This window comes from Lynx canadensis, chromosome E2 (assembly GCF_007474595.2).
Source record: "Lynx canadensis isolate LIC74 chromosome E2, mLynCan4.pri.v2, whole genome shotgun sequence".
NCBI lineage: Eukaryota > Metazoa > Chordata > Mammalia > Carnivora > Felidae > Lynx > Lynx canadensis.
In genome coordinates this window covers 13,729,397-13,743,186 of record NC_044317.1, presented here as the reverse complement: position 1 = coordinate 13,743,186, position 13,790 = coordinate 13,729,397, and the positions used below count along the sequence as shown (strand labels likewise).

Here is a 13,790-nt window from a genome sequence, read left to right as displayed (position 1 = left end):
CGATGTTTGTCAGTATTCTCCCATTCTTATTTCTTCTGTCCTTCTCCCTCACATACCCACGCACCCATACCTGCATTCCTACCCCCACACACTTTTTTTCCTGGAGTATTTAAAAAATATTTTTTAATGTTTATTTATTTTTGAGAGAGAGAGAGAGAAACAGAACAAAAGCGGGGAGAGACAGAGAGAGTGGGAGACACGGAATCTGAAGCGGTCTCCAGGCTCTGAGCGGACAGCACAGAGCCCGATTTGGGGCTCAAAGACACAGACTGTGAGATCATGACCTGAGCTGAAGTCACTCGCTTAACCAACTGAGCCACCCAGGCACCCCTCTTGGAGTATTTTAAAGTAAATTTCAGACATAATTTCCCTTTACCCATAAATGATACATATCTCTAACAGATAAGAATATTCTTTAAAAAAAAATCACATCCACGGTACCATTATCCTACAAAAACCCCAGTAATTATTTTATATCATCTTTTATTCACGTATTTGAATCATCATCCAAACGAGATGTACCTTTGCATTTGGTTGATTTAAGATTCTTCTAATTTATAACTGCCCCCCACCCACAACTCTCTGATGCCATTTATTGGTTGAATAAAGGTCATTTTCCTATAATATTTCCCACATTCTGCACTTAGCTTAATTGTATTTCTCCAGAATATACTTGTTCCTCCATTCCCCGTGTCTCCTACAACCTGGCTGGTAGGTCTAGGGGTGTAGATTTTTGTTAACAGTTCTGCATAGCTGGTGCTGTGTGGTACATCATGTCAGGAGGCACATAATGTCTGGTTTTCACTCATTTGGTGTTGAGATTGATTCAGAGGGCTCAGGTGTTTTTAGCCTGATTGAGCCATTATAGAGTTCTTCAGCAACATCTTTCCTAATAGTTTTAGCATTGATGATCTTTCGTTTCATTAGGGACTGCATAATGGTCATTTTTTTCCTGTTACTTCTGAGTTTATTAGCTGGAATTGTTCTATGAAGAATCATTTTCCTTCCTCAATCATTTGGTTAACTTGCAGTGCAATTTGAACAAAAAAAGTGCATGACAAATGATTGATTCTTTCCTTTTATTATTTCCAAAATAATTTTGTGCCTTAGCAACTTCCAAAGGTGACCAATGAGTTTTTTTTTTTAGTATCATTTGAACTTAGATTTTCAGAGACTTATCCATTGAAGACTTTAAAAAAAACATATTCAAATTGTCTTATCTTTGGTGAATGGGAACTCCTTCAAATTACTCTGGGTCCTTTAGACACAACCCCAGTTGCCTTTGATAATGTCCTTGTTCTATGGTAAAATAGAATGTTCCAAGTTCATCGTAAACATTTTATGCCTCAGACCTCAAATTACCCATGTCTCCAAGGAGCAGTGGTTCCTTTTAGTGGGGTATTTAGAGACCACAGTATGTCCTTGGACTCTTATTGCTTACCGGGCCTTAATTGTTTCTGAGCTCTTTCATTATGCATGTTATTTAATTTTTTTTAAGTTTATTCATTTATTTTGAGAGAGAGAGAGAGAGAGAGAGAGAGAGAGAGAGAGAGAGAGAAACAGAGAGAGAGAATAAAGAGAGAATCCCAAGCAGGCTCCATGCTATCAGCATTCAGCCTGATGTGGGGCTTGATCCCACAAACCATGAGACCATGACCTAAGCCGAGATCAAGAGTGGGACAATTAACCAACTGAGTCATCCAGGCATCCCAGTAGTCAGGCTATTTAAAAGGAGAAAATAATCACGAACTTACGATTATTTTCAATTTAAATGTAAGATTATAGAATTTCTTAATATAAGAACTTTGGTTTTATTTTTTATGAAGCTGAAATGCTTTTGTTCTTAACAAAATTGATTTAATTACATGTTTTAAAAATATTATTACTGGGGTGCCTGGCTGGCTCAGTCAGTAGAGCATGCAACTCTTGATCTTGGGGTTGTTAGTTCAAGCCTCATTTTGGGGCTAGAGCCAAAGAAAAATATTACTACTAATATTATGACTAACACTAAGACTACAATGAAGATAGTCTAGTCAAAACACTGTATTTTTTTTTTTTTTTTTAAATTTTTTTTTTCCAACGTTTATTTATTTTTGGGACAGAGAGAGACAGAGCATGAACGGGGGAGGGGCAGAGAGAGAGGGAGACACAGAATCGGAAACAGGCTCCAGGCTCTGAGCCATCAGCCCAGAGCCCGACGCGGGGCTCAAACTCACGGACCGCGAGATCGTGACCTGGCTGAAGTCGGACGCTTAACCGACTGCGCCACCCAGGCGCCCCATCAAAACACTGTATTTTAAGGTCAGTTGGAATAATTGTTTTCTCTTTGTGGTTATGACACCAACTTGATGTACAGCAAGGTTCATTCCTTTTGCTGGTTTTCAGTTTTTAAGAATTGATTTTTAAAATGTTTTTAAGTGTATTTTTAACAACTTTATTGAGATTAAACTCACATACCGTACAATTTACCCTTAAGGCATATATAGAACTCAGTAGTTTTTGGTATATTCACAAATATGTGCAATCATCACCACAGTCAATTTTAGAACATTTTCATCATCTCAATAAGATATCCCATCCCTTTTAGCTATCACCCTGCCATTCCTTCATTTCTTGTAGCCCTAGGCAACTGCTAATTTACTCTTTCTCTCTAGAGATTTCCCTGTTTTGGACACTTCATGTGCATAGACTCATACAATATGTGGTCTTTTATAAACTGGCTTATTTTACTGAACATAAAGTTTCTGAGGTTCTCCCATGTCTCTTTGATCCAAGGGGGCACTTCAGCCTCACCTCTGGGCTCTGGGATTTTCACAAAGGTATCTTGAGTATGGATAGTTTCTAGTTGGTTTTTTTTATGAAGTTGGCGCCTATTGCACCATGTTGGTGACATCATTTCTAATATTACTTTGTGTTGTAATAATTATGTGCATTACAGTTAATTTTTTGTGTTTGTCTTTCTATGTTTAGTATGTCTTCTTTGCTTTTTCTAAAATTTCTTTTGGTATTTAGGAAGGTTTACTTTTAGGTTTAGTTTTTTTGGTGTGTATAAAACCCATATAATGCCTACATTAGTAATTTATTGCTATGTAACAAATTACCCCCAACCAAAGCCATGAATATTAGTTTTCTCACATTTTCTATGGGTCAGGCATCTAGCTGTGGCTTATTAGCTGGTGCTTCCTCCTCAGTGTCTGTCTTGCATCTCAAATCAAGCTGTTGGCTGGGCCTGTAGTCATTCCAATGCAAAAATGGAGATGGCAAATCCACCTTCAAGCTCATTCACATGGTTGTTGGCAGGCCTTGGAAGATCCCCTTCCAAGTTCACTCATGTCATTGCTGGCAGGCTTGGTCCCTCACCGCATGGGCTTAGCCTATAGAGTATAGGCTTTCTGAGTGTTCGTACAATGTGGCAGCTGATGATCTTACAGGGACCCAGATAGTACCCAAGATGGAACCAAGTCTCTTTATGACTAATCTCAGAAAGTGACACACATTGCTTGTGCCGCATTATATTTGTTAGAATACCAAAGGATAGTCTGCACTCAGGGACAGGGCATTACACAAACACATGAGTGCTTGGAAACAGGTATCATTGACTGCCATTGTACAGGCTTTCTACCATAATTCCTTAAGCTCCTTTATTTTTTAAACTTTTTTAATGTTTATTTTTTGAGAGACAGAGACAGAGTATGAGCGGGGGAGGGGCAGAGAAGGAGGGAGTCACAATTCCAAAACAGGCTCCAGGCTCTGAACTGTCAGCACAGGTCCCGATGTGAGGCTCCAACTCACAAACCGCGAGATCATGACTTGAACCGAAGTGGGTCGCTCAACCCACTGAGTCACCCAGTCGCCCCCCCCAAGCTCCTTTATTCTATCTGGTTAAACAGTTTGACTCCTACCTATTACTTACACAGTTGTTAATGATCTTAGTCAACTTTTGATTTTATTTCTATTTTTTACTTTTAAAATTATATTCTTTCTACTTTGTCAGAAAATATGTTTGAATTCTATTTTCTCCTTGTGTCTCCAACTTCATCATTAAAATTAGCTCTACAGTTAAATACATGAAATGTTCATTGTCAGTTCTTTTGCTGAGGTTCCTGGTCACTTTTTGGTTGGCTGAAGCCCATCCTCTGGTAGATTCCTAAGGAAGGGAACTTGTTTACAATTTTCCCTGAAATTTTGAATGTTCAAAACTCCTTTCCTATAGCTTTGATAACTGCAGGAGAGCTTGGATGTATATAAACTCCTTGGCTCACACTTTTTAAAGTTTTTGGAAAATGTTGCTCCTCCCTTTTCTCATTTCATAGGTTGCAAAAGCATAGTTGAAAAATCAAGGTCCAATGACATCTAATTCTCTTGCCCTTGTAAGTTACTTTATCTTTTTGTCTGGAGGATATGAGGCCTTTTAAAAATTCTGTAAAGTCTAATAGTTCTGTTATGGTGTGACTCAGAGTTGGACCATCTGGGTGGCTCAGTCTACTGAGCGCCTGACTCTTGATTTTGGCTCAGGTCATGATCTCACCGTTTTGTGAGTTCTGTACCCGCGTGGGCTCTGTGCTGACAGCGTGGAGCCTGCTTGGGGTTCTCTGTCTTTCTCTGCCCCTCTCCCGCTCCAACTCTGTTTGTCTCTCTCAAAATAAATAAATAAGCTTAAAAAAACCCGAACAGATATGACTCAGTTGACCATTCTGGGTCTGTCTTCCTGAGTAACTACCAGTCCCTTTTCATTATGTTTTCTTTTATTTCTGGAAATTTTTCTTGGATGATAGTTTTTTTTTTTTAAACGTTTATTTATTTTTGAGACAGAGAGACAGAGCATGAACAGGGGAGGGGCAGAGAGAGAGGGAGACACAGAATCTGAAACAGGCTCCAGGCTCTGAGCTGTCAGCACAGAGCCCAACGTGGGGCTTGAACTCACGGACCGTGAGATCATGACCTGAGCCGAAGTCGGACGCTTAACCGACCGAGCCACCCAGGCGCACCTGGATGATAGTTTTAAATATTAGTTCCACTTCAGTAATTTTTCTTCTTCATGGGCACCAGTTATAGTGTGTTGGATCTTCTTTTTTTTTTTAATTTTTAAAAAATGTTTTATTCAATTTTGAGAGACAGAGAGATACAGAGCACTAACAGGGGAGGGGCAGAGACAGAGGGAGACACGGAATCTGAAGCAGGCTCCAGGGTCTGAGCCATCAGCATAGAGCCCGATGCAGGGCTCGAACCCACTAACTGTGAGATCATGACCTGAGCCGAAAAAGTTGGACACTTAATGGACTGAACCATCCAGGTGCCTCAGATCTACTTTTGGACTGTCTACTATTTCAACCATTTATTCTCTGATTTTTTTTTTTTTCCTTTTCTAAAATTTCATGTTCATTTCCTTGGATGTTTTGCTGCTTTAGTTTAGTGTCCCTTATTAAAATTTTCACTCAGATTTATTTTTCTTTATGTACCTCTTTCTTCACTTGTTTTTTCCTGGTAATGACTTCTTGTCTTGTGAGGTTTGTAATGATTTTTACGGTTTTTTATTTGACATGGTATCAAGCATTGTTAGGTGTTTTATTTATTTATTTATTTATTTATTCCCTTTGGCACAGGGTTGGATAAACTAGTGTGCTATATTACTGAAAGTAGAAATCCCCATGTAGTTATAAATAGGCCCCCACAGTTGCAAGTATCCTCCTACAAGGCATAAGGAAGAATTTGTGGAGGGCAGATGTCTTAGCTCTTTGATTTGGGATGGGGGGGGGGGTGGCTGTTTAATAACTTATTTATGACTAAAAACTTCAAAAATTCTCCAGAAACTTCCTCATCCTTATCTCATCTCCTACTGGGTTTTTAGTCTCTGCCCAGCTGTGAAGGCCTGAAGCCTTATGTTTTTTTTCTGTTTGGAGGGTGTCATGAGAGAATTGTCAAATAAGCCTATAAAGTAGCAAGCTATGAAGTGTATTTATTGAGCAGTGTTTACTTTTTTTGTCTTGGAGGATAAAAGTACCAAAATGTAGGAACTGCTTATATTTCCACATCTTGCCTGAGCTCACTCCAGAATCACTTGGTTTGTCTAAAAGGAACCCTAGATTTTGGAACGAGGTCAACTCTGGACTAAGTACATGGAATAGATTCCTTTAGTTAAGGCATTTGTTACGAGAATTCAATGTGTTTTTGAAGATTGGTCTTTTCTAAAACTTTTGTATTTGAAAAAGCTTTAAATAAATTGTGACCTGTATTCAGGAATTAGCCGTTATTTTCTCTAAAACTTTTTTATTTTCACTCCTAGGTGAAAGAAAGAAAGAAATAAAGATGGCGGGTAGAAGACTCGAGGAGTCCATGGGGGCTGTTCAGATGGGGTTAGTCAGAATGCTGAAAGGGTTCCAAAGCAAGGTTTTGCCACCCTTAAATCCAAAGTTGGTTACAAAAGAAGAAGTAAATCGAATGGTAATGTATCTGAGACTTTCTGTGTAACATACCTAATGCAGCCTCCTCAGGGGGACGACAGCTGCTACTTGGCAGTCTCAGAAATCATATGGAGAAGTACGGACTGATGAGATCCATTTAGATAACATAGTAGCTTGGGGCAGAGCACAGGCACCACTCAGAGCCAGGAGAGTTTTTGAAACCACGTACCTCAAAGTAGAGGCTTGAATTGCTTCAGTTAATCAGTTGAAGTAAGACTATGCAATCAAATTATTATGGTTTTCTAAATGTTAGGTTGAACCCTGTGAGACTGTGTAGTTCAAAACAATCAGATATCAGAATTTCATAGGGTTTAACTTAAATAAGTTATTATGTGTTGATTGGCAAGAGTTATTTCTGTTTGCATATTTGTAGAACATAGAGTATCAAAGTAATGACTATATGATATCAAAGAAAAATACATTTTCCCTGTCCTTTAAAATAAAAAATATTTCTGTTTTTAATGAGTTATAATAATTTGTTGAGAACTGAATTATAAACTCATGCTTATAGAGAATATCAACAATAATGTGTAGGGTTCGAGATGGTATTCACCATATTTAAAAAACTAGTCTCAAGTTATGTTCTGATTGAAAAAATAAAACCTATCATCAATCACTTTTGTGGTGGTTATAGTTTTGTATTTAAAGTAACTCCTGACATTTGCTTTTAAGATTTTATTATTTTTATTTAAACCGCAACACAGCTGAAATTTCCTAACATTTTAGTATTCTAATCTGGGTTCCAGTCAAAAAGAACCTCAAAAATGAAGTCGGAAGCTGTATTAGAAATATGCCTTCATTTAAATGGATTCAATCACAGAAATTAATTTTGTATGCATTTTGAAGAGCAGTGATTTTAACCCAAGGTGAAATCAATCAACTAAATTGTATAACCTCTGAATGTTTTAAAAAGTCTTGGTATATGCTCAAGCATGATGTTGCTGTCAGTGATCATCATCCCCCCTTGCATATAAAGTAAGCCCTGGAACATTCCAAAACAACAATAAGTAGATAATGGTGTTTGGTCCTGGGTAACTAAACCTTGTTGGGTTATTTAAATGATTTTTATTTAAATAATAGGTTACATTCCCCCCCCCCCCCCCCATAATATTAGAAAGTGTTAAAGCATTTTGTGTTCCTGTTTGGGTGTGTGACTATGACTGGCTGCTGGTTCTGGTGATGGTTGGCCTCAAGCTCTTTTAAAACAAGGTCTAAATGCGCTCTTGTGATTTCTAAAGAGTTCAAACTCATTCCCAAGCTGTGCAGTCACACTTCCTAGATCCTCCTCATTTCACAAGATTCCTCTTTAACCTGATACAGCAGGATAGTGAAAACACCCACAGGCTTTGTTTGTTTGTTGTAACTGGAGTTGAGTAATAGAAGCATTTCAAATTCCTTAGTTCTGAAGACCAGAAGTGATTTTGGAAGCAGGGTTGTATGTTCAGATGCTCCTTCTGAACATAAATGTTAAGCTCTTTGGACATGTTCCTGTGCAATTTCTTGACTCCCCTCCCTCCTCCCAGTTTCTTTTGTGTGATTTCTTCAAAATGACAAGGAAACAGCAACCACATGTCATTTCAAATTACTGTGCAAAGAGCTTAAAAGTCCACAGGTACTTCTCTTGTATTATTTAGTTAATTTAAATATTTTATAAGGGAACTTAGTGGCATTCCAGAATTATCCTGAAAGTTGCAAACACAAATTATTCATTACTGGCGCTCATGAAAATACTTTTTCAGTACGACCATTTATGAATCTTCAGCTGTTTTGTTTTAAATTCTAGCTGACACCCTCGGAGTTCCTGAAGGAAATGTCCCTCACCACAGAGCAGAGACTGGCTAATACACGTTTGATGTGCCGACCACAGATCATCGAACTTTTAGATATGGGGGAAACAACACATCAAAAGGTAGCTGCTTTCTGTCATAGTTACCTATGAAGCAGGTCCTGGAATAATGTGAACATTCTAGAACAACAGTAACTAATAGCTATCATTTCTGGGATAAATCCTTATTGGGTTTGTGTATTCATTCATTCATTCATTCATTCAGAGAGTGCAAGCGGAGGAGGGGCAGAGGGAGAGGAAGAGAGAATCCCAAGCAGGCTCCATGTCCAGCATGGAACCTGATGTGGGGCTCAATTTATGACCCTGAGGTCATGACTTGAGCCGAAATCAAGAGTCACATGCTCAACTCATTAAGCCGTCCAGGCACTCCTGTGTTATATGTTCTTTTTCTACCTCTGTTGATCTTGATATCTATGATTTGATATGGAGAGAATTACAATTAATAAGTACAAATAACTTTTGAGGAGTCACATTTCTTTTCTAGCTACTTCTGGACACCGTTATTTATAGATTAGTAGTTCCAAGGATTCCAGTACCAAATCCAATTAAGTCATCTTAACACAACAACAAATCCCTTCTTACCTGAGCTGTCATCACTAGAAAGGAAGAAGGTGGAATTGTTTATTAAAGGAGACATTTGTTGTCTCTCCTGGCTCACTTCCAATAGCAAATGTATCCTTTTAGTCTCTAAGGGACAGTTATTTTAACCTGTTTCTGTATTTTAATGTAAACTGTATGTTCTAGGCTTTAGGAGCATATGATTATAAGATAAGGTCTTATTTCCTACTTTTAAGTTAATTTCTTGAATTATATGCTTTACTTTTTATGTACAGATTATGGTATGAACGTCCATGAGTTTAACTGCTGGAGATCAGCCTCCTCTCAAAGGCTTCCTGGGTATTCCTGAGAGATTTTTCAGAGATCTTTCCCCTGATGAATGAGTCCCCGAGACTCATTTGCTCTTGCTGCAACACCATTGCCTCCCCTGTTTGGGATCTGCACAATATCTGTTCTTCTCCTGAGCGCTGCTAGCTTTAGTTATTGTTTCTTCTCTTCTCTGCCAGCACCCTCTACCTTTGAGGGCAGCGAACAAGGCTTTTCCCAAAGCTGATTCATCATTGTTCTTTTCCCATAGCATGACTGAGACCAGACTATGAATATTTTCCTGTGTGTACTGCTTGTGTGTGTTTTAACATTGTGACCCCTGCTATGAAGGATGAGGAAATTCGTATACTTTACTATATCTCATCATTTCTCCTCTTTCTTCTTTCAACTCAGTTGGTTATTTTTACTTTATTTTCTGGAGTTTCATTTGTTCTTAGTTGGGTGATAGTCCTCACCTACTAATACCTTCAAGAAGAGCTTATGGAAACTATATTTCCTTGGTTTTATGTGTTTGACAATATTTGTGTCTTGCCTTTATACCGAACTTCAGATTTGCCTTCTTGGGTCACGTATATTCCTCGTAAGAGCCCTGTGGGCATTTTCCTCACCTTCTGGCTTTAATGGTAAGCAGAAGAAAGATGCATAATGATATGTAGAGGTGTGATAACGCTGGCTTGATTTATAGAGACTTGAATCTTTTAGCACATATGCTCCAAGATTGTTTATTCTAATTTAATATCCAGTGATTTTATTAGGGTGTGACTAAACTTTTCTTGAGATACTATGTATCTTTCGTTTACTTCTAGAAAGTTTTTCTTGAATTACCCATTATTTGTTCTTGCCATTTTTGGTTCTTTTTTTTTTTCTGCTCATTTACATTTGTTATTATATCCATCAGGGTATCCTCTGTGTCCCTTACTTTGAGTTTTGTGTATGTTTTGTGTATGTTTCTCTTACAATTCACCCTTATGCTTGACTAATTTGGCACTTCTGGGTTCTCTCACAGCATTTGACTCAGTGTCTCTTTCTTATACCTTTTTATTCACTTGTAGCTCAGATATGATACTCCTTTGGTTTTCTTCCAACTTCACTGGCTGTTTTTGTCTTTATTTATTTATTTACTTACTTATTTATTTTTTTAATTTTTTTATTTTGATGGCTTTCCTCTTCCTGATCGCTAAATGTACTTTTACGACGAGTAGTGAGCTCCCCAGTACTTGCTCCATCAACTTCTTTCTCTTTTCAACTCATTCTTTAGGTGACTCCTTCTAGGAATAAGGCTTTAAATCCTACTTTTAAAATGATTACTTTCATAATTATTTCTCCTGCTATGGCCTATCTTCTGAACTCTGAATCACATATTCAGCCCAATGAATGATTGGCAGCTCAGACTGAAAATATCTAAGATCTCATGTTTGTGTTATGTTCCTTTCCTGAAGATGTGATCTCTTCTCTTTTGTCTCCTTCCTCTAGTATATAGTACCCCCATTTATCTTTTTCCTCAGGCCAGAAACCTACCTTGGAGTTATCTCGGATTCCTCTCTTTTTCTTGCATCTTATATGAGGTCCAATGACAAATGCTATAAACTCTGCTTTCACAAATATATATTTAATCAAACTACTTCTCACCACCTCCACCACCACCCTCCCAGTTCAAGCCACCATCCTATAGACTGCTGAAGTAGTCTCCCTGTTTCCATCTCATTGCCCCATCATCAGTTCTGCACAAAGAAGAATTATTTTTTAAAAATGTGAATTAGAACATGTTACTTCCATATCTAAAACCATCCAACAGCTTCCTATTGCCCTCAGAGTTATAAGAATGTGCATCATCTAATCCTACCTACTTCTCTCACAGACCTCGTTTTCTTCCACTCTTCCTCATTGTCTTCTAGCTATGCTATATCCATCAGCTGCTCTTCGAACATTCAGAGATAATTCCCACCCCAGGGCCTTTGTACTTGCTATTCCTTCTAACTGGAATGTTATTCTCTCAGATCTTTGCATGGCTTGCTTCACATCTCTACTTGGATGACTTTTTCTCAGAGAGGCCATCCCTTGACCACCTCCTGAAGAGAGCATACATCCTGCATTCACTCTTTCTCTTTGTCCTATTTTAGTTTACTTCATAGCATATCACTGCCTGACCTCATATTATATATTTCTTTATTTCTACTTTTTTTATCCATTTCCCCCAAGAATGTAAGCTTCCTGAGGTCAAGGACTTTGTTGGCTTTGTTCAGTACTATATGCTTAACATATGAAAAATATTGGAAACTCAATTAGTATTTATCGAGTGAACACATGAATTTTTCATCTCTTTGATTGCTTTTTTTTTCCTCCCTGCACTCTTAATTATTTGCTTGGTGCTCTCAGATTTTTTCCATTATGTTTTTTGAGTTTATAGTGAAATGGTGTGGCTAATATTTTCATTGCTTCATGGCAACTTTTCTGTTAACTATTCTTCATTTGCCATTTTCTTATTTTTTTTGTTCTTGAAGTTTGTATAGATCTTGATTTATCATTATTATTATCATTACCATTCATTTTCAAAAGAAAGAAGGACATTTTTCCTGGACTTGCTATTGCAGGCGGTTACTGTTGAGGCAGGGCCTGGCAGTGTCCCAGACCAGCAGGAATCCTCCACGATTCTCCGTGCAGAGTTTTATGAAAGAGGATTGTGTGCTGTGTTTATTTGGAAGAGGACTGAGAAGAAGGAAGGAAGAATGACTGAATTGTGTTAGCCTTTCCTTCTCCCCAGAGTTGACTTGTAGGGACCCTTCTGATTCAGAGTTTTTCTCTTCTAGCCTGTCTCAGTGACAAGCTGCTTCCTATAAATATGCAGATTTATGTGTAGCCCTAATCAGCCCAGCCTTCCTTACTATTTCCTGGTGCTAGATGACATCCAGGGGATTTCTTGTTGCCCTTCCTATTATTCCAGACAAGGAGTTGGTGGTTTTGCCTATCAGAGTATGTCGTCTGCTTTGATCTGTATTGTGCCAGCCTCACCAGAGATCTGAAGTTGTGGACGTTCTCACTGGGCATCTTCTCTCAACCCTGGTTATTTGTGGCAGGAGGGGTGGGGAAGGGAACTCACACTGCCAGTTACAGCCTACACGCAGTCCATCTGGGATTCTAAGTGTCATTTATGCTGAGATCCATTGTCTCCTTCTGCACCACAGTGCCTCTGTCATATATCCAGTGATCCATATGCAAGGATCTGTTTCTGGACTTTTCCACGCTATTGGTCAATTTATTCTAATCCACACCACGTGTTTTAGTTGCTATATATTTGAATATCTATAAATATAAGAAGATACTTTGTTCTTTAAAGGTATTTTCTCTTAGGAATTTTCAAAAGTATCTTGGCTACTTTTGGCTCTTTGCATTCCCATATACATTTTAGAATCAATTTATTAATCAGAGAGATTTTGATTGAGATTGCATTGTCTATAAATTAACTTAGGGAGAATTTATATCCTTGTGATATTAATGCTTTTAATCCACGGACATAGTGTATCTCCCGTTTCTTGAAACCTTCTTTAATTTCTCTCAGTGAAGTTTGATAGTTTTCCCTATAGAGATCTTTTCATATCTGTTCTATTTTAGTCTCAGGTATTTGGGTGCAATGTTATATTTGGGTGCAATGTTATATAATGTGATTTTCCCTCGCTTTAACATTTTTGTTTTATTTATTGAAAAATAACTTCTAATAGTATCTATTTGAAAATTTCCTTTTTAACTCTTGTCACTCTCATTATTAATTGTAATAGTTCATCTATGGATTTATTTGGATTGTCTTTGAAAATACTTATTACCTTTGAATAATGGCAGTTTTATTTCTTTCTTTCCCATCTTGAGTGTTTACAAATTAACAGATACTTTTTTAGAGAAGTTTTAGGTTTATAGAAAAATTGGGAAGTACAGAGAGTTCTCACATGCCCCATTTCCCTACCCTACCACACACATTTGTCCCTATTATTTATATCTTGTATTAGTGTGGTAGTTTGTTTGTTTGTTTGTTTGTTTGTTTTTTTACAATTGGTGAGCCAATATTGATACATTATTATTAACTAAAGTCCATAGTTCACACTGGGGTTCACTGTGCACCTGTATATTCTATAACAGCTTTTGACAGATGTGTAATGACATAGATCTGTCATAACTGTATCATAGAGAATAGCTTCACTGCCCTAAAAATCATGTGTTCAAGTAGCCATCTTTCCCTCCCACCCCCTGAACCATTGATAATCACTTTTCCAGAATGTCATATATCTGAAATCATATAGTATGTATCCTTTTCTGATTGGCTTCTCTCAGCAGTATGTTTTTAAGGTTCCTTTTAATCTTAATTTTTTACATATTTCACCTGCTTCTCTGAATTTACTACTAGGTTTAATAGAATACTGAGTACAAGTTATGATCAAAGGTATCCCTGTCTTGCTTCCTAAAGTAAAAGAAAAAAAAAACCCAGCATGTTAACATTAAGTGTAATGTTATTATTTTCTTTGTGAGGATCTGGATACTCTCTGTCAGACTGAGGAAGTTACCTGTTTTGCTTTGTGTGCTAGGAGGTTTTTTTTTTTTTTTTTAATTGT

At 37.6% G+C, this 13,790-nt stretch overlaps 1 protein-coding gene across 4 annotated transcripts in view; it reads left to right on the top strand.

The window, feature by feature from the left end:
• HYDIN (HYDIN axonemal central pair apparatus protein) overlaps positions 1-13,790 on the top strand; it is a 378,288-nt gene that overhangs the window by 36,658 nt on the left and 327,840 nt on the right. For all 4 annotated transcript variants that reach the window (XM_032591379.1, XM_030298918.1, XM_032591380.1 and 1 more), the window contains exons 2-3: positions 6,284-6,441; positions 8,245-8,370. In XM_032591379.1, coding sequence (XP_032447270.1) covers positions 6,307-6,441; positions 8,245-8,370 — 261 coding nt within the window. In that variant the 5' untranslated portion in view covers positions 6,284-6,306. The remainder of the gene's footprint in view (positions 1-6,283; positions 6,442-8,244; positions 8,371-13,790) is intronic.